The sequence below is a fragment of the Pavona decussata genome, unplaced genomic scaffold (genome assembly GCF_977016875.1).
Source record: "Pavona decussata unplaced genomic scaffold, jaPavDecu1.1 SCAFFOLD_243, whole genome shotgun sequence".
Lineage (NCBI taxonomy): Eukaryota > Metazoa > Cnidaria > Anthozoa > Scleractinia > Agariciidae > Pavona > Pavona decussata.
In genome coordinates, this window is record NW_028145648.1 from 745,200 (window position 1) to 766,882 (window position 21,683).

Below are 21,683 nucleotides of genomic sequence, written 5' to 3' on the forward strand. Positions count from 1 at the left end.
AGTAACTTAATGTTCTAATTAATGTATTGTAATAATTTAATTGATTTATGTATTTTTCTTTCTCAAAGATATTAGCTCAATAGACTTACTCTGATAATTCGAATTGAAATAAAGTGTATGTATGTATGTATGTATGCCACGGGGTGTTTAAAAATTAGCAGTAGGCTTAATCTCTGATCTTTATCTTAAATCAAGATAATTATCAAATAACAAGCTAATACGGGCAATGGGCAGAGTTCTAGATGTTCTCATCTAAATTATTTGCATCAATAACCTCTGTTGCATGGAATCATTTTTATTGCAACTTGCTATGGTGATACGCCAGGCTGCATTTTATGTACTAAGGTCAGCCAAAGACCTTCGGTGTGGATTTCAAAATTGCTTGGCATACTGCGGTATAATCATGGGGGATCATGGTCTTTGGCACTTAATGGCCTGGCTTTAGATAAACTCATAGATGTAATGGCATGACAAAGAATTACCTACAGTAGGCTTTTGAAAACTTCTACTGCTCAAACAAACTCTTTTTGTCCACAAATATCCAGGATTTTTCTCCTGGTGTAGGAATTAGACTGTACAGGTGGTGAGCAGAACATTTTGCTGGAGTAGGCACTTCAACAGCCACTTGGCTTGCTAGTTCGAAACTCTTGGCATAAATTATCTTTGGCGTGTGATGTACACTGAATGCACCCTGGGTGATAAGACCATTGCAAGGCAGGCTATGGAATATATTTTGTATACTGTAACATTTTTAAAGAAAAAAGACCACTTTGATAACTCTAGGACCATACCCACAAAATGCTTCCTTTCCCACTGTCCCCTCGGTCAGTTGTAGTGGTTAAGAAGCAAACTTTAAGGGTATGTAACTGACATGAAGACGAGAAATCTGCACCATACCCCTCCACTAAAAAATTGGGATGGGGGAAGGGGGGAATAGAGGCTATTTTTCTGAGGGACTTGGAATTTCGCAGTATCTTGAGTAACAATATTACATTACCTGATTACATTATTTTAGAAGATGATATCATACTGGAAATCAGTTAGCCAGGGTAGTTTGTTGACTGATTGAAAACTAGGGATCTTGGGTTGGAAACTAATGCAAAGATTGGTAACCAAAATAACTGAGTATTAGTAATACTCATAATTACCGTTTCTAGTAATGGCAAAATAACAATCACCATAGGCTGGAATGTAATGGCCACTTAATTATGTTGCAAGTTTTCAGAAAAGGAGACATCTAGTTTTCTTCCTTTCACAGCATTGCAAGATAACTTCTAACATGTAACGTGTTCTTGATACAACCTTGGCTATGTTCACATGTTAGTGGATAGCTTCTGTTTTGGCACAAATATCAACTGAAACTGAATAGAAGTTTGATTTGGCTATAAAGTGCAGTTTTTGTCATGGAGTGCTGCCATACTATGCCACTCCAGCACTGAAACAAAAACATTACCTTTACTGGATTGGTTTTTGTGCTGCTCCAAGTATAATGCTGATGGCTGTATCTGGGTGTCACATCTCTTACATCTGCTTGTGTCTCACGGAATATTGGTACCTTTTCAACTTTCTATTCATCAACTTAAATAAATTATTATAACCTTGTTTATCCTTCTCTATCATTTGCTGTAGTAGCTAGGGGAAGTGCTTATAAAATGTACCTGCAAAGATTGCAACTGCACTGTATCTACAAAACATGTAAACAAAATACAGTCTTACGATTTACATGTACCAATGTTTTTCGCAACTACTTCTTGACCTTACACAGAAAGTGTTCTCCCTTTCTTAAATCTTCCAGACATCTTAACAGTAAATAACGTTTACCATTGCCATGCTTTAAAATTTATACATTTGTGGCATAAAGGGCTTTTGCAAAGCCTGTTTGACTTTGTCAATATGCCAGTAGCTGGCATACATACAACACTAGGTATGCAAAATTTCTACAAACCACTTCCTCGAAGCAACATTCTCCTGTCAGGTAATAGGTCTCTGGCATGATTTTCCTCATTACCTGAAAGGCCTCAATACGTTTTCTTTTGCCAAAGAGGTAAAACATTATAATTTACTGTCAGAACAATACTCTAAGTAATTATTTGGATAGAATGTTATCGTTAACATTATTACAACATCATCAAGCATACCTTCTTAAGCAAGCCTAGAATTTGTTTTGAAATTTGATATTTCTATATTTTATGACTTTTTCACATTTTATTACACGCTTTTACTTTTGAAATAAGCAATGACGTGCTTTAGAATATTTTAATATAATCTTAGTGCTATCTAAATTTAAATTTATTATTATTATTATTATTATTATTATTATTATTATTATTATTATTATTGCAAAACAATACATTTAATTGAAAATTAGGACCTTATAGCTACAGTGAAACCTCTATTAAGCGGACACCTTCGGGACCTTCCCAAGAGTCCGCTTAATAGAGGGTGTCCGCTTAATAGAGGTTTGTAAAAAATTGCGCAATGTTTGTTAACGATTAACATTCAACGGCTACTCTGTACTGTGATAAAGTTCCATTTTGTTAAGGAAGCTATCTAGAGTTCAAGTTTAATATCTTTCATTACCAATTTTAATTAGTGTTTTAAATACAAAAACATAACAGCAAAACAGTAACGATAATACGCGCGGTACATGGGCTCTTTCAGTGTTTGTACAAATTGGTTATTTCTTAAAGTAATGTTGGTGGCTATGTTGGTGTCCACCAACATGGCATCCCATACCAAACTCTGTAATTTTCCGTGGTACATTTTCTCGAACAACTCGATTATGAGATATCGCACAGCCCCGTGGCTTTCACACGTTGTTTATGTATCACTCTTCTACAACATATAAATTTCTTGACTTTATCTATTGAATGGTTGAGGATTTCATTTTTTTACTTGCGTGTCGATGTGTGAGGTGAAAACCACCAATTGATTTGTCTTTATTAATCGACTACTGTACTTTCAAGGACGTAATCCAATACTATACTATTGTCAATTGAGTCCGGCGTCCGCTTAATAGAGGTCTTTAACAATAGAAATTAGCCAAATACAATTTATTTTTATTAGTGTCCGCGTCCGCTTAATAGAGGTGTACGCTGAATAGGGGTTCGTTATAAAGGGAAATATAAGACGTTAATTTCGGGACCCGGCTTAGTGTCCGCTTAATAGAGGGTGTCCGCTTAATTGGGGGTCTGCTTAATAGAGGTTTTACTGTAGTTGCTTACTAATAAGTTCTTTCTTAATGAACTAAAATGGAACCTTCAACGCACATACTGTAAACCTATACCTGCCAACTCTCACGCATTATGCGTGAGTCTCACGCCTGGGGACTAGAGACATCAATCTCACGCATCAAGGACCATTTCTCACGCCTGACTCACAAATCCGGATGAGTTGTTCTAAAAGCACTTCATTTCATTTCAGATTTGTTATGGATTATTTCTTTGCTTTTTAAAACAATCGGAAAAGCTTTCAAATGTCTACAATCCGTTCAAATCGTAAGTGTTTAAAGGTCGTCAAAATATCTTCATACATTCTTGGCCACGTTCGGAAGTCTTCGGAAAATCGTCGGAAATCTTCGGAAGTGGCTCGGATGTTTTCAGAAATTCCGCTCATGACGAGGCAAAAATCTCACGCGTTTGACTCAGAAAAAGTTGGCAGGTATATAAACCCCACATTCTTGTTTTACAGTGGGCCTTCTCAAACTTGGGCACTCGGAAGAAAGTTATTCATTCACAGCAATTTTGGAGAACAAAAGATTCTGAAGTTCTGAAGTACTTAAGCTTGCAGTCATTTAAGGAAACTTTCTTTTTTTGTTATTGATCTATTTGTATCTTTAACTTTGAACTATTAAAAATTTTATTTTTATAAAGTAAAATAAATAAATAATGCAACTCAAAGTAAATTTTGTACCATTTGATTATAAAGTTTAACAAACTGTTTCAATGTTTTGTCATCATGCCCTGCCTTGTACAACCTTGTATTTAATAACAAAGATATTCTAAAATAACCAGAGAGGATGGAACTTAGAGACATGCAGGATTCCTTTTTATAAGTCAGTAACCAATCTTGATTTTATTAAGGCAGTTGAAGAGCTGAGATTATAACAAACCCAAATGACTTTTCAGATAGCTTTTGTTGCGTTAGCTCTGTTTCACCTGAGTTTTTGCATGTGGCCTTGAATTCCTTCAGGAGACGTTGCTCCTTAAAATTTAATTTGCTTAAAAATTTGCTGCTTAATTTGCGCTTCATTTTGTGATAAAGAGGGAGATCTTGCCCATAATCATACTATTAGGTTTTAATTGCAAATGAAGTACAAAGCAATGGATAAAAACATTGGGGCAATGTTTCCTGAAGGAACTCAATGCCACATGCAAAAAATCTGGTGAATCTGAGCTAACACAACAAAAAGCGATCTGAAAAGTCATTTTGCTCACATGTATTGCTCTCTGCCCGTTAATTGTTCTGAAATTACCAGAGTATTGAATTTATAGACATGCAAGGAGTCCAACCCACTTGAAGCCAGTAATTACTAGAAAATCGTAAACTGGATGTTTTTGAGTGGCGTACAAGACAAAGAAGTCAGGTTACATTATTGAGTTACTTCTAAGATTTTTTTAACTTTTAAAATGTTCATGAAATAGAATTTTCATGCGAAATATGAAATGTGGAAACTGATTTTGACAGTATCATGTTTCGGTGAAACAACTGATTTGGCAATTGTGAAACTAAATAAGGCCTTACTAGAGTTTTACAACTGGTGCCTAAACAGTGGGTTGACTCCTCATCCCAGCAAGAGCAAGGTCATTCTTTTCACAAAGGGGACACCGATGGGACCCGTCACCCCTGTATACTTAGGAAATTCAGTGTTAAGTTTGGTCACTAAGACAAGATTATTAGGACTGACAGTGGACCAGAAACACACCTGGGTAGCCAATGTGCTTGAGGCAAAGAGAATCTTTGCTAAAAAACTTGATTTGCTTAAATGATCTCCTTGTTTACCAAGAGGCATCTTAATTAATTTATTTTAAAGTGATTCTTCCAGCTATTAAGTGTGGTTTAGTTTTGTGGGGCTCGTGTTATAATTCCGACCTTTTTAATTCAATAGAGAGACTACACTGTAGGGCAGCATGTATAATCTACAATTTACCAAAGGATATGGCTTCTGATGAAGTCCTTAGGCATGTTCAGTGGCCCACCTTTTTTCTTTACTATAAGTTAAACGTTCTCAGATGTTTTTATAAGGCTCATAGCAAGTCCTTACCTGATATGCTGTCCGAGACTATTTGTCAAAACCGCGTTAACACTTATTTTACTTGAGAGCAGAGCGGTCTCCTCGTACTAAGGTGCAAGTCAAGATATATGAAATATTCTCTTTCATATAGATGCTCATCTTTATGGAATTTTGTTAATTACAACAAGGCAGTAGCATCCCCAAACTTTAACTATCTGTGGAAGTGGGCTAGCGCTGAGAACTATTTTAAAGATTTTAAGTTTGACTGTACGTCTACATCAACCACACGTTACAGACAACCGAATTTTGTCTACTATTAACCTACTATTAACTATTATTATACCTGAATTATTCTAAAGTAACGTAGATTAGGTAAGTTTAAGCGTAAACATGTGACCCCACAAGCTTACAGCCTTGAAAACCATCATGTTTAAATAAAGATTATGTATGTATGACCGTATATATGTATGTCACTCATGGGAACAAGCATTTCTGACTATATTTTCGTCACACAGAGGAATAAATAAAATCATTGTTAGTATCTATTGAGCTCATTTACTTGGAGTTGTGTAACTACAGTTTGGTGATATGTGGTATTTTCTTATGTACAATTGGTTTAGAAAAATCATCAACTAATAGATAAATACTGCACTTTCAGGTTATGACACTGAAACAAATTCTAAGCAGCCACAATTTGGGATCCAAATTAGCCAATGATAAAAAAACTAAGTCAGCTCCTGGAGAGGTCCACATATTCAAGTAGTATCAAATATTAGTTGGCAAGATGTATGAATAGGTATTATTACTTCAGAATGCCCCTTACTGAACTACTTTCTATTGATAGCCAAAGTGTATCTATGGGATTGCAGAAGATCTCAAATACTCCCTAGCTTAACTGCAGTGATGCCAACTCTCCCGCTTTTGACGGGAGACTTACGCTTTTTTGCCTCATCTCCCGCTCTCCCGCTGTGGTACATAAATCTCCTGCTTTTTACGTCGACTATAAATATTGACTACTTAGTGAAAGATTGAACGCTGATTATGCTTTTTTTGTTTGCGTTGAACCATAAAGAAATGTACAAATAATTACGGTAGAACGGTGAAGTCCCCCCCACCCCCCACTGAAGGCCTAAATATAGCCCTAATTCCACAGCCCTCAGAGGATCTTCGCTGTTACTGACACGGTTCTGCTGGCTGCCCCTGAAGATTTCTGGACGTCTCCTTATTTTTGAACTCCGTGGGTTGGCATGTATGTAACTGGGTTTAAGGTAAAAATCAAAATTAAATGTGAAACAGAAAAATATATTTGTACTCAGAACAACACCCTTATTCAATGTAACAAAAAATTTTCATATTTATGTTTTATAAGATATTCTTCACGTAACACTATTAATTTATAATACGTAACTTGTAGTCTTAATAAATAACAGGGAAGGAAGATAAATTATAAGTGTATTATAATTAACTATTGTATTTTTTTTTGTCAGCAGTCGTTATAATCTAATTTATATAATTTTAGTGTTATAGGCATTGTGCAAACTCCAGTTTTTGTATTGTTAATAGTAATTGATTGTATGTATAGCTTTTCTTTTCATAACTTCCTATTTTCTTTGTGCATGAACTGTAATTTGAAAATGTAAGTAGTGCAATTTAGGTTTAGTTATTGTAAGTTATGCTACGGTATTGTAAGTAACGTGTGGTATTGTTTAATTAGTAAGAAATGTTAGTATTGTAAGTTATGTTTTGTTTGGAATGAACTTGCATTAAAAGTAATAAAAAAAAGTAGTATCAAATATATTTTCAGTTTTATTTGAGAAAACTTCAGTGTCTTAATGTTTAAAAAAATCAAGTGACACAGATCCAGTAGTCACTGTAGAGAAACAAGAAAGATGGTGAGAAAATATTTTGATTCATGGTAAAATATTAAGCAAAGTTAGAAAGCCACCAAACTTGCTTGAACTAACATTTTGGATAGTTCTCATACTTTGTTTTGGTGGGAAAATAATGTGCTATAATTACAAGTTTCTTAAATACTGTGTTTGACTTGTTAGCTCATGATGATGATGATGATGGTATCAAGGAAGATGTCAATCCCTTCTCATACAAAAACTTTTTGTCTGATGACCTTGCCTCAAGAAACAAACGTGTTTTACAGGTATTTATCCAGTGACACTAAGTCAAGACAAGTAAATTGTGTTTGCACATAATCATCATGCTCACCATAGTTATACTTCTTTTTAGATAATAGATGATGAAGTCCATGAAGTAAAATCTGCACAGGAAAATGTTTCAGAAACTGTAAGTTCTCAGTGGCACTGATAATAAAATTCAAAGTGAACGTACTGTTTCTGCATTCCTTTTTCCTTTGGCTTTGAGAAACAACTTCCTTATATTTTTAAATGTGCAGGGGGATGAGGGTGTAGGAGTTGGGCTGGAGGATGGCAAAGCAGTTATTAAAACAGATTCTGAAAGTACAGGAACAGAAAGTGAAAGTGAATCAGAACATGACTCTGCTGCACAGTCACCGCTGTCAGGGAGCGTGCATTACTTCATAGCCCCTCTGGACAGCTCTAAGGCACAGGACATGATGATTGAAGAACTTAATCAGGTGAGGTTCTTAACATATTTTCTCCACATAATGTATTATCAAACGATTGTGTTTTGCTTTATTGATTAAAGTTTCAAATATTCCTCTTCTTGGTTTTGAAATACTGGAAATTTTGTAAGGTTTGAATTGAGAACTAGCATAAAAATTATTATTAAGTGTGGGAGATGCTTTCATAAGCTGATACAAATGGGACTAACTGAAGAAGTGTAAGAGAATTAGAAAGCTTATGTGAATTCGTGCAAGCAGGTGTCAGGGTTTTTTTACTGTTAAGTCTCCCAAACTTAAGGGTAAAAGTGAAGAACAGCTCACCTCCACTGACTGTCGGTTGACTGTTGGCCGACAGATTACTGACAGGTTACCAACAGCTTACCGACAGATTACCGACAGGTTACCAACAGAGCTTGAGGCAGTATGCAGAAAACAGCTTCAACTCCACTCACCAGTAATGGCAAACATGAGGAGGGAAGGGAAGCTGTTGCCCCTCAAGTTCGAGAAGAAATTCTAGGAATAGAGTCATCACTAGACTCCTAAAAAATGGCTCCTTTAGGAGCCACCAAATTTGAAAAAGTAAATAACCAATAATAAAGATGAAATTGCACACTTCACGTTGTCACAGCAGGATAACAAGAGAGGGGTTGCAAAAATGGCAGTTGGGGAAGGAGAAAAAAGTCGCCATGGAAATTATAATTATATTAAAGAAACTAGAAGGGTATGTGATTTAGATTTATTGGTATGTTATAAAATTGACAACAGTTTCAACCAACAGTTCACCAATAACTTACTGACAGATTGCCAACAATCGGCCGACATATTATCGACAGTTGGCCATCTGTCGGTTGACAGATCGTTACCGCTATGGAAAAAACTGTCGGCCGACAGTCTCCCGACTGTTGGCCAACTGTCGGTCAACTGTCAGTCGACTGTCAGCCAATAGTCGACTGACTGCTGACTGACAGTCGACCGACAGTCAGTGGAGGTGAGCTGTTATTCACTTTTACCAACTTAGGCTCAATTTTATTTGTGTGTATGTCTTGTTTTTTTCTCGTGGTTGATCTCTCAGCTAAGTGATCACAGACAATAAATATTGCAGAAATAATTCCAAATGTTTGTGGTTTTCATAGTCAGACTGTGATCTTAAATGTTTATACTTACTCTTTCCGACTACCATTTTACGCACCCAGCACACCCACTCAAATGCTCTGTTACTCAATATTTTAGAAATTTAATGTTTTTTACTAAAATGCCAAATGACTTTTTTTATCTTCAAAAAGTTTCACAAGATTAATGGGGCTTTACAGTATCCACTCTACAAAATCTGTCGCATTCCACCCACAAACAAATATGTCACTCGCAACTTGCAAACTGTGTTGCCAAGTGTGCGTATTCTGTAAGAAATCATTGGAATGTTGACAAATAGTACTTGAGACTTCCTTTTGGCTATTAGGCCCGTATAACAAGAAGGCACTTTCTGGGTCTTTAGCTTGTGGATATCAATTCACTAAATTATCTGAAATTTTACCACTGAACTACAAGACATAAGCATAGCAGTCATTCATGTTAAAGTTTTATCTCATCAGTTAAAGGAAGAAAATGAAAGATTAAGAAGAGAATTAAAAGCATCCAACCAAAAAAGAGATGAAGACAAAAAAAGGTATGTAACAATAAAAACATAGATTCCAGCATCAACTTCATATTAAATAATAGATGAAAGCTTTTATCCAGTGCCAAATATAGGAGTAGTCAGCTAATAATTAGCTAGAACTGTGGAAAACTGTTATATAGTCTGGTTTCCTGCCAACATTGCATAACTAGATATGGTACATTAAGCTGGTGGACAGAGTTGCAAATGTAGTTGGGGTTTGATTAAATCATTTTAGATCTTTCTTGGGAATGACTGAGAATAAGAGAAGAATGTGGCTGTTACAGCGAGTTATAGCTTTTTCTGCGCGCCTAATTTTCACCTACTTTTGTTCTATTTGTGTATGCTACATCTTTCATACCTTTCGCCCCCACACCTTTATAGATCATTATGTATGTAAATAGCCTTTCTGTCACTCCTTTTACCCTTTTTTTAAGCCAGTTTTCTTTGCATAAGTTTTTAGTGTGCGCATCATTTTCAGTATTGAATAGTTGTGTCTCGCCGTTCTTCCCGTCCTGGTTAATTTTCTGTAAAATCACCGATAAGAACCGTTCTGGTACGGATTTGTTTACTGTCGGGATGAGTTTGCAATGGTGAAGATATCGAATAAAGTGATAAAGTAGAGAGCTGAATGTAATTAGCAGCGGCTACATGGTTCTTATCCTTACAACGGATTATTAGCGGAGTTTCCCTTCCTTGTTGAATCAAGTTCCATTATAGCAGATGGCAGGTCAGGATTTACGCGGCGAACGTCGAGTTACGCGTTGTTGGATGAGAACAATGCAGATCACATTAATCAACTTAGACGATTGTTATCAGCCTACAGAGGTCACTTAACAAGGCCATACAAAGAATTGGGGTTGTTGTTTTCGAGTAGCGGAAGTCTTGCGGAAGTTTTAGACAAAAAATGTACGCTGGACGGGTTATTTATGAGGTATAACGCGAAGGCAAAAGATTTGTTACAGTTATTGACAGTTTCAGACGAGCACGAACAGGCATTGCCAGATCATATGCGTGAAATAGAAACGAAAGGTCTTTTCGACGAGGAATTTGCTCGATGGTTTAGTAAGTCGTGCGAATCGGGAACTTCACGTCCCGAATTGGATCCCGCTCCGCGCGAGGGCCCACGCGTGGTTCCTCGTGACAGTGTCTTCGTGGGAAATCAGCCACACCCTTCTTCGTGCGAGAGTCCTCGCGAGGGATACCCACACAAGGGTGTCCCATGCCCTTCTCTCAAGATCCCTCGAGATGCAGCACCACAGAGTTCACGCGATATTCCGCATGATACGTTTCCAGATGACGATTCAGTTTGGCTTACCTGTTCTTTTACCGGGGATTCACGTGGTAGCTCGAGGGTTAGCAAAGCTTTGCAGTCTTCCAAGGTAAAGCTTGCGAAGGCCAGACTTCAAGTGAAGAAAGTTGAAGAGGAACTAAGGCTCCTAAGTTGTCTGCAACAGTTTCAGCACGAGAGGCAGCGTCTAGACAAGGAAAAGGAGCTGTTTAAGGCTAGATTTGAGGCTGAACAGGCACAGATCGAGGTGGATTTTTGCAGTGATTCCGAGCGTGTATTTGAGTCCTTTAATCAATTGCCAAAACAGACGCTTGATGAAGCCATTGGAAAATATCTTCAGTCTTGTGAAGGGGATCCTGGACAAGCTCATGAATTCTCGTCTGGTTTTCTGCCTAAGTCACGCAAGCTACCAACAGTCGTACCAAATAAAGAGTCCAGGGATCATAAGAAAAACGAAGCTGCTATTGAAGCCTCAGACCTTCAGCGCCTTTTGAGCCAACAGCAGGAAAAAACAGTCCGCTACTTGTCCTCTGGTCTCGAAAGGCTCGAAATGCCGAAAAGAGAAGTTATCTCCTTTGATGGCAATCCTAGGAAGTATCCTCCATTTATAAAGAGCTTTAAAATCAATGTGGAACATAGAGTTAACGCGAACGATGAAAGACTGTCCCACCTGATCCAGTTTTGCTCAGGTGTCGCAAAAGATGCCATCGAGAACTGTGTTATCTTGCCTCTGGGGCAAGGATATCGCGAAGCGAAAGATATCTTGCAAAAGAATTTTGGCCAGAAACACATCATTGTGCGTGCGTTTATTGAAAGAGTTGTTATGGGACCTCAAATCTGAGCGTCGGATGCCGAGAAGCTGTCGCAGCGAGCTAGAGACATGAGAAATTGCGTTTTGAGCTCTGAGCATATGCGATACAAAGCAGATATAAATTCCATGGACACTCTCAGAAAGGTTGTAATGCGCCTGCCACTTCACATCCAGGCTAAGTGGGCAGAAGTGTCAAGCAAGTTGATTGAAGCTGATATCGAACCTGAGTTCTTTCACCTAACAGATTTCGTGGAAAAGAGAGCCGCTGTAGCCAATACTGCGTTTGGAAAATTGGTTGGTACTAGACCAAATGAAGACAAAGGGATTACACAAAGAGCAAGAAGAAAATCAGACGATGCCCCTGCGGTGAAAGTAACAACTATCGCGACTCAAGGTTTAAATGGTACCTCGACTATCCCAAGTCCACCGAAGGCTCTTGGCTCGAAGCAGCATGCAAACAAGCAAAATCTTGTGACTACGTGTTTGTTCTGCAATGGTAATCATGATCTCGAGAGATGCTTCAAATTTAGAGACAAATCCTATGATGAACCTAGAAAGTTTGTGTTGGACAAAAGATTATGCATCAACTGCCTTAGAATCAACCACTTTGTAAGGCGCTGCAGGCAATTTAGGGCTTGCCTCTTCAGTGGATGTGGAAACGTCACCACTTGTTGCTGCATCCTCCTGGCGACAGAGTCCTTGAAGAAACGAACCAACAGACAGAGCCACAGTGGATGCCCCTGAGAAGGTAAACGTTGACAGAGCTAGTGATGAAGGCCAGTGTGCAGCCATTGGTACCGGAAAACCTTGTGTGAGCCTGCGTATAGTTCCCGTGAGAGTCAGTGGTGCGGATGGCGGTCCCGAGGTAGAGACATACGCTTTCCTAGATGGTGGCGCGGATATCAGTCTCTGCTCCAATAGTTTGGCAGGAACCCTGGGCTTGTCAGGGAAGCGTATGACGTTCTCTCTTACAACCGTAAACGAGAAAGACCGATCCAGAAGCGGTTTTGAGGTGGAATTAAACATCAAGGCTCTCAAGTCAGATGACAGTATACATTTGAACAAAGTGTGGACAGTGGACCATCTCCCGGTTTCAAGATGGAGCATACCAACCAATGAAGATGTTCGAGGATGGTCTCATTTACACGGCATTGAGTTTCCAAAGCTTGAAGACCAAAAGGTGGAGATCCTGATTGGTAATGACAACCCTGAAGCCCATTGGGTATTTGAACAAAGATGCAGTAAAAGAAAGCAGCCCGTACGCTACTTGGATGGACGCTCATTGGTCCTTTAGAACATCGCAAGAGTTCAGAAGTGCATGTCAACTTTATTAGTGGCGGCCAAGAGATGATCTCAAGCCAGCCTAAGAGGTTATATGACGCAGACTTCAATGAGTCCTTATCTAATGTGAAGCAAGCCATGTCAATTGAAGACCAACGAGCCCTGGCCATTCTGGAGAGTTCCGCCTGCCTTAGAAATGGTCACTATCAGTTACCTCTCCCATGGCGCTTCAAGTCTCCTTGCCTACCGAATAACCGAGATGTTGCTGTACGAAGAATGAGGTTCCTAGAAAGACGTTTCCAAAAGGACGCCTCCCTTTTTGAGAAGTACAGATCAACTGTTGAAGACTACATCTCAAGGGGCCATGCCAGGAGAGTTCCCGATGACCAAGTCTACGTTGATGACAAACCACTGTGGTACTTGCCTCATCATCCAGTTTTTCATCCCCAAAAACCTGGGAAAGTAAGAGTTGTTTTCGATTGCGCAGCAAGATTCCATGATACTTCTTTGAACGATCAACTCCTCCAAGGTCCGGATCTTACGAATAATCTCGCAGGTGTTCTACTCAGATTCCTGTCATGCCCTGCGGTTTCTTTGGTGGGAAGATGGCAATCCTTCAAACAACCTTGTTGATCATCAGATGTTAGTACATCTATTTGGTGCCAAATCATCGCCATATTGTGCCAGTTTCGCCCTCAGGAAAACGGCACATGATAATCAAAGTGAATTTGACGTCCAGACCGTTGACACAGTTTATCGCAACTTCTACGTCGATGATTTCTTGAAGTCGGTGGTCTCAGTTCCTGATGCAAAAAGATTGGTGTGCCAATTGACGGGCTTGCTTTCCAAAGGCGGGTTTCATCTTACAAAGTTGATAAGCAATTGCTGAGAAGTTTTTGAGTTTATACCGCCTTCTGAACGGGCACAGTCTGTGATGACTCTAGAATTTGAAGATTTGCCTATTGATCGAGCCTTGGGAACCCAGTGGAATGTCAAGAAGGACACGTTAAGCTTCCGAGTCTCTGAGAAAGAAGTCGCTGATACTAGAAGGGGGATATTGTCCTTGGTTTCTGATGTGTAGGATTCGCAGCCCCTCTTGCCGGCCAAGATGATCCTTCAAGAACTGTGCAAGCAAGACTTCGGCTGGGACGATCAAATTCCTGATGAGAAGCTAACGGAGTGGTGCGGTTGGGTTGATAATCTTCCAAAACTGAAGCTTGTTAGCTGGCCACGTTGTAAGAAGCCTCAAGGGTTTGGCAACCTCCTTAATGTTCAACTGCACCACTTCAGCGATGCAGCGGAGAAAGGGTACGGGGCAGCATCGTATATCCGGCTTGTAGATGTGTCAGGTCATATTCACAGTGGATTACTCCTTGGAAAGGCACGGGTAGCACCCTTGAAAACTATCACAATTCCTCGGATGGAGCTGACCGCTGCAACAGTAGCTGTGAACTTGCATAAGTTCCTTGAAGACGAGCTTGACCTTCAAGTTCACAAAACTGTTTTGGACAGACTCTACTATAGTCCTTCAGTACATCCGTAACGAGGCAAGGAGGTTCCAGACGTTTGTGGCTAACAGATTGTCGATAATTCACGATGCGTCCTCACCATGTCAGTGGCGGTACGTGGACTCGCAGTCCAATCCTGCAGACATACGCTTTCCGTGGTTTGTCAATTCTAGAGACAGAGAAGTTTGAAAGTTGGCTTAATGGTTCAGCCTTCCTCGGCAGACATGAGAGTGAATGGCTACAATCCCCTTTCCAGATACCTGATTGTTGTGAAGAGGATCCAGAATTGAAAAGGAAAAAGCCACAAATCCACTTAGTGTTATAAGAAGACATCCTCGAGTGCCTACTTCAGACACACTCCTCCTTTAACAAGCTTCAGGCATCCGTCGCCTGGTTGTTACGTTTCCGAGAATACCTTCAGTCACGTGTGTCCAAGAAAGCACCACGAGTGGGCAATTTGACAGTTGGAGAAATCTCCCGTGCGACAAGAGAAATAGTTCAAGTCATTCAAGCCCAATCTTTCCCGAAAAAGTTAGAAATTCTGTCCAAGGAGCGTTCAGCAAGTTCTTTAGATTCAAGCCCCTCACGTCCATCCAGAAAGAGATTCGCATGCGTGGGTTACCTCAGTCCTCTACGTAAGCTGAGTCCGTTCATCCATAATGGTATCATATGCGTCAGAGGACGTCTTGAAAGGGCACCTATTAGTTTTGACGCCAAACATCCAATGATTCTGCCTGGCAAGAATTACGTCACCCACCTAATTTTTAAAGAGTATCACGAAGCAGAAGGCCATGTGGGTGCAAACCAAGTCCTGTCCAGCATTAGACGAAAATTTTGGATCCTTCAGGGACATTCAGTTGTTCGTCGTGTTGTTGGGAAGTGTTTGAAGTGTCGTCAATGGAATGCTCCTCCATTTCAGTAAGTAATGGCACCTCTTCCCAGAGCAAGGGTAACCCCACAGTCGCCTCCGTTCTCTTCAGTGGGAGTGGATTACTTCGGCTCAATTCTTGTCAAGTTAAAACGAAGTCATGTGAAGAGATACGGGTGTCTGTTCACGTGTTTAGCTGTCCGAGCAGTACATATCGAGATTGTGCATGACCTTACCAGCGATTCCTTTATACAAGCGTTCTCTAGATTCGTCAGCAGACACGGTTCACCAGTTGAAGTCTTTAGTGACAATGGAACCAACTTCAGGGGAGCAGACGTAGAAATTAAGACAGCCTTGGAGAAATGGAACATCGACCGAATCGACAATTGTCTCAGAAGACACCGTTAGCAAGTCATGCTGGCGGAGTCTGGGAAAGAATAATCCGTTCCATACGCAAGATTTTCCGCTCACTCTTAGGCGTTCAGCTGGTCGATGACGAGACTCTCCTTACTTTTATGGCAGAAGTTGAGAAGATCCTTAACGATCCCCCTCTCACGCCACCGCCTAGTGACCCGCAGGACCTCGAACCCTTGACCCCGAGCAAGTTGCTATTGCTTCGTCCAAATGTCTGTCAGTCTCCAACAGAAACTGGTGATGTCGTGTCTTATGCGTCTAAGCATTGGAAGCAAGCACGTTATTTAGGTGATGTGTTTTGGAAGCGTTGGATACGCGAATACATACCTGCTCTTCAGCTAAAACAGAAATGGCTCCGTCCATGCCCAAGCTTGGCTGTTGGTGACTTGGTTCTAGTCGTTGACGAAGCTTTGCCTCGCGGATTTTGGCCAAAGGGTATTGTTCAAGAAGTCTTTCCTGACAAGCACAGTTTCGTGAGACAGGTCTTGGTCAGGACGGCCTCCTCGGTTCTACGACGCGACGTGCGAAAACTTTGCCTATTAGAAGGGGCTTTATTTGAAAGAGACTAACCTGGACAGTGATGTTAAATAGCTGAACTCAGACATTATGAACACCTTAGTTTTTTTGGAAAGGCTTTCTCATATGCGCCTTTCGGGGGCCGGTGTGTTACAGCGAGTTATAGCTTTTTCTGCGCGCCTAATTTTCACCTACTTTTGTTTTATTTGTGTATGCTACGTCTTTCATATCTTTCGCCCCCACACCTTTATAGATCATTATGTATGTAAAAAGCCTTTCTGTCACTCCTTTTACCCTTTTTTTTAAGCCAGTTTTCTTTGCATAAGTTTTTAGTGTGCGCATCATTTTCAGTATTGAATAGTTGTGTCTCGCCGTTCTTCCCGTCCTGGTTAATTTTCTGTAAAATCACCTATAAGAACCGTTCTGGTACGGATTTGTTTACCGTCGGGATGAGTTTGCAATGGTGAAGATGTCGAATAAAGTGATAAAGTAGAGAGCTGAGTGTAATTAGGGATATATAACAAACTGGCAAAATTTTGTGTTACATGTATTTAATTTTAGAGGAATGATAGATAGATAAAAAAGTTAAACAATGCTTTGTTGCATTCTGCTGCATTCCCTAAGGCCTAATGTCTGTATTGAGGCAACCCAACTCACTAATGGGTTATTCCTTGAAATAAATGTGACAGTATATTTCCAGCCTGGTGAATGAATGAGAATGATGTATAATAATATAATACATTATTCTCATTCATTCGCCAGGCTAGAAATATACCATCACAGTTATTTCATATACCACACATTTGACATTCAAATCTTAGCAGTATGCAGGATATTTGTCCCATGAACCTAGTTTAATAGCCTTAGCTCCCATGAGTCTCCTGTAGCTCAGTGGTAGAGCATCCAAATTAGTAATTGGAAGGTCTTAGGTTCGACTCCTGATAGGAGCACTCTGATTCTTTTTTCCGAGTATGCCTGTGTCTCCTTCCAGAATAATGTATCATTCTCATTCATTCACCAGGCTGGAAATATACCATCACATTTATTTCATGTACCACACGCTTAACATTCAAATCCTAGCAGTATGCAGGATATTTGTCCCATGAACCTAGTTTAATGGCCTTAATTCCCACAAGTCTCCTGTAACTCAGTGGTAGAGCATCCAAACTAGTAATCGGAAGGTCTTAGGTTCGACTCCTGATAGGAGCACTCAGATTTCTTTTTTCAGGGTTATTTCTTGTAATTAAAAACTGACTTATTGGATAACGCAGTTCCAGAGTTTAAATTGGTTTAATGGCCATGGCATATCAGTGCTCGAAATTAAAATTATTTCACAGTTGTCCTATTCACAATGCTGGGCAACCTTAGTGAAGACCCAGGTTGCCCTGATGCCGTCTAGGTTGTCCTTATCTCTTAAACAGAGATTTTTTGGCTGGTGCTGGTGGAGGAGGGGGGAGAGTTTAGAAAATGGCTGCAAAAGTGGCATTTATATGAGAAGTTAACAAAAGCTAGCACAAACTATGGGATGTGTCAAAATAAAACTACAGGACTGCGCAAAAAGAATGCAAACAAATTTCACCGAACTTCGGCTACTGTTCAACCAAAACATTTCCGGTATTTTGGGCGAAGTTTCACGATTTTTTGGCCGAGATTTTGAACAGATTTGGAGAGCCGAAAAAAATTTGAGTGCATGAAAATTCGAGTGTAGCCCAAAAATTCACTAATGTAAGAACAATATTTTGAAGTGATTTTGTTTGAACCGAAAAGAAATTTCGGATAGGTAATCGAAAATTCTCAATCTCTTGGCAAGTTGGACGATTTATCACGATGCTCAATTTGCAAACTCGCTTGCCAGTGTCGAAGGTGGTTTTACAGTATGTCGGTTGTTGCAGAGTTCCTTTGATCCCCAAGAAAAAATCGTCCTTAACATCGAAAGAAGGTCATAAATCGCAAGGAATTACAACCTAAAAAGCAAGGAGAATCGATTTGTTTTCATTTTCCTGGTGTGGGGCAGTCAACAAGTAAAAGCTGTTGCGAGCTATTTATAGTCACCACTCGCGTGCCTTCCTCACAGGTGGATGAGTACATTTCCTTGATCTTAATCCACTTTTGCTCGATAGCAAACTCCGTCTCCTCCTCATCCACTGGTTCCTTCTACAGAGCATCATATCTGTTGGTCAGTGCAATGACAAACTCTTCCCTTACATTTTGGTCTTTAAACCTGTAAGTGCAGTATTTCTTCCCTGAGGACCTCGGCTTCTTCAAGGCTAACAGTTTCATCTTGATCACAGCCACAACAAGGTGATGGCCTGATCCTGCATCAGCACACCGCATCACTCTTTTTTTTTTTGCATCACTCTGGTGTCCTGTAGTGAGTTCTTCCACATTTTTTTGATAGCCAAATGGTCAATCTGGTTCTCAGTGGATCTCCATGTAAGCTTATGGGATTTCTTTTGTGGGAAGAGTGTTTCCCCGATAACAAGCCCTTTTGATGCACAAAAGTAACAAAACATTTCACCGTTCTCATTGATGAATCCTTCACTGTGAGTCCCCATGGACGCCTCCCAATTCCTGTTGTCCAAGCCCACCTTCGCATTCAGGTCGCCAATGACCATGGTGAGATCTCTCGCCCTCCTATTGTTGTAGGGGGACTGAAGCTGGTGGTAAAAGTCCTCGTTCTCTTCCTCCTCGGCTTCGTTTGTTGTTGCATAGACTTGGATGATTGTAGTGTTCTGACACTTAGACTCAAACCTAGCAGAGATGATCTGCTCAGAGATTAGCTCCCACTCTTTCATACTCTTTCCGGGCTCCTTTGACAGGATCAATGCCACACCCTTCTCCTGTTGTGCATCATCACCTGCCAGACCAGAGTAAAGCAGGATTAAAGTTACTCCCCTTCCAGTCCTGGGGGACCGTCCGGGGCAGGTCTAGCTGTAGTGTAAGTTTCTGTAACCATCTTCATCCACTCAATGGGTGGTTAGCCGGGGGAGCTTCGTGTGCGCCTATTAGCCTCAGGAATTGTTGGGGTGTCTCCACCCAACTTTCGACCTGAGTTCACCCCTACACCACGATGAGGCACCTCTAAGGAAATGGGGACTTTGAGATCCCTGGGTGCTCTGACTTCCGTAGGGGTAAGGAAGTGAGGAAGTCCTTGAAAAGGCCAAAAGAGAGCGGAAGGTGTGGATGAGTGAGACCACCTAGAGACTTGTTGAGGAGAGACGCATGCTGAAAGCAAAGCTGGAAGCCGCCAAGACAAGACAGCAGAAGTTAGCCACGGTAAAGAGGTACAACGAGAAGAATCATGAGGTGAAGAGAAGCTGCAGGAGAGATATGAGAAGGAGAATCCACGAATTGGCGCGAGAAGCAGGGGAAGCTGCAGAACATAGAGACATGAAGAGAGTTTACGATACCACTAGACTGCTCAGCGGGCGAAAGACGGTCCAGAGCAAACCTGTTAAGGACAAGAACCGGGTGGTCTTGACCAGGACCAGGACCAGGACAGACGACCAGCTAAACTGATGGAAAGAACACTTCCAGGAAGCCCTGAACAGGCCGGCCCCAGAGAACCCTCCCGACCTAACAGAAGGTCCACTGCTAGACATTCGAACACGAGAAATCACCATGGCAGAGGTCAAGAGATCCTTGAAATCCCTGAAGAATGGGAAGGCTTCTGGGTGTGACAACATCCCCCCAGAAGCTTGGAGGGAAGGAGGAATGGTATCAGCCAAGGTCCTCCACTCACTTTTGAATAAGATCTGGAATGAGGAGGACATCCCTCAGGACTGGAAGGTGGGCCTGCTGGTTAAACTTCCCAAGAAAGGAGAGTTGTGCCTGTGTAAGAACTGGAGAGGTGTTATGCTCCTGACAGTTGCCAGCAAGGTTCTTTGGAAGATTATTTTGGAGAGGATGAGGGATGCTCTTGAGGGCAGACTCCAGGATGAACAAGCGGGATTTCGTAAGGAAAGATCCTGCTGCAACCAGATTGCTACATTGAGGATCATAGTGGAGCAGACCATGGAGTGGAACACTGGGCTATATATGGTTTTCGTGGACTTTGAGAAGGCCTTTGTTTCCCTAGATCAAGAAATGCTCTGGAGGATCTTGTGGCACTATGGGGTCCCTGAGAAAATCGTGAGGATGATCCGGGTCTTGTATGATGGCTTCCAAGCATGAGTTTAACATGAAGGTGAAATGACAGGGTCCTTCAGTATGAACACTGGGGTTCTCCAGGGGTGCTTGCTTAGCCCCCTTCTCTTCCTTGTGGTTCACTGGGTATCTAGACAAGCTTTTGGAGACAACAAGACCGTGATCCAATTTACCCTGCTGCAGAAGTTGGAAGATTTAGACTTTGCTGATGATATGGTTTTGCTGAGTCAGAAGATCACCCACATGGACAGAAGTTCACGGTGCTGCTAGAACAGGCTGTCAGGGTCGGTCTCAAGATTAAGGCGTCCAAAACCAAGGAGATGAGGTTTCTGTCCCCAGCAAATACTGTTGTGTTGGAGAGGTCCTGGAGCAAGTATCGGCCTTCACATACCTCGGCAGCCTTATCACCACCTCTGGCAGCACTGAGGAGGATGTTGAGGCCAGGTGCAGGAAGGCACAGGTTGCATTCTCCATTTTCAGACCCATATGGAGATCAAAGTTCATCTCACTGTGGACAAAGATAAGAATCTTTAATTCCAACGTGAAGTCGGTCCTCCTGTACGGATCTGAGACTTCGAGATTAACAAAGAAGATCATCACCCAGCTTCAGACCTTTACCAATCGCAGACTCTGGTACATCTTGGGAGTGTGGTGGCCCAGGAAGATCTCGAATGAGGAGCTGTGGCAGCGTATTAAGCAAGAGAGGATTGAAGTCACCATCCGGAGAAGAAAATGGCGATGGATCGGCCACACTTTGAGGAAGCCTGCCACTAACATCACCCGCCTGTCCCTTGAGTGGAACCCTCAAGGGGTCAGGCGGAGGGGCAGACCAAAGAAGTCTTGGAGAAGGACGATCCAGCAAGAATATGAGGACTTGGGGATGTCATGGGATGAAGTGAAACGGACAGCAAAAACTCGGGTCCAATAGAAGGCTGTGGTGGAAGCCCATGCTCTGGTCGGAGCAAAAAGGATTAAGTCAAGTAAGTCAAGTCACTCGCGTGCCTTTTATAGCACTTTGAATATCCTGTATTAAAAGTAAGAACTTGCTTTCTTTCGAGAAGGAAACTGAGATAAAAGAAAGCAATAGTGTTATGCTACATTTTAAAGTAGGTAAAGGTCTAAAAATCTTCTGACCAGGCAATTATATATTTGTTCTGTTTGATATAATTAAAAAGTAGGTACTGGTAGTCACCACTGTGGTTGTTTATGTTTGATCGTTATCCCTTCATTGTCGGTAGTTTTCTTTTCGCACAAACAGACCTTACATTTTACTGAAAAATTGGTTGCCCAATGAACATTTTAGTCATCTCGGAAGAGCGGACGACCACTAATTTCGAGCACTGGTATATGAGCCATTATACCAAGCCC

General features: G+C 41.0%; 1 protein-coding gene and 1 pseudogene across 2 annotated transcripts in view; both read left to right on the forward strand.

Moving 5' to 3' along the window:
• LOC146457452 (uncharacterized) overlaps nucleotides 1-21,683 on the forward strand; it is a 30,154-nt gene that overhangs the window by 1,763 nt on the left and 6,708 nt on the right. For both annotated transcript variants that reach the window (XR_014858461.1, XM_085091926.1), the window contains exons 2-5: nucleotides 7,285-7,388; nucleotides 7,475-7,531; nucleotides 7,641-7,841; nucleotides 9,419-9,492. Coding sequence is in view for 1 of the 2 variants with exons in the window: in XM_085091926.1 (XP_084948052.1) it covers nucleotides 7,285-7,388; nucleotides 7,475-7,531; nucleotides 7,641-7,841; nucleotides 9,419-9,492 (436 nt within the window). In the remaining variant the exon portion in view is untranslated. The remainder of the gene's footprint in view (nucleotides 1-7,284; nucleotides 7,389-7,474; nucleotides 7,532-7,640; nucleotides 7,842-9,418; nucleotides 9,493-21,683) is intronic.
• LOC146457453 (uncharacterized) lies at nucleotides 9,499-12,334 on the forward strand (annotated as a pseudogene).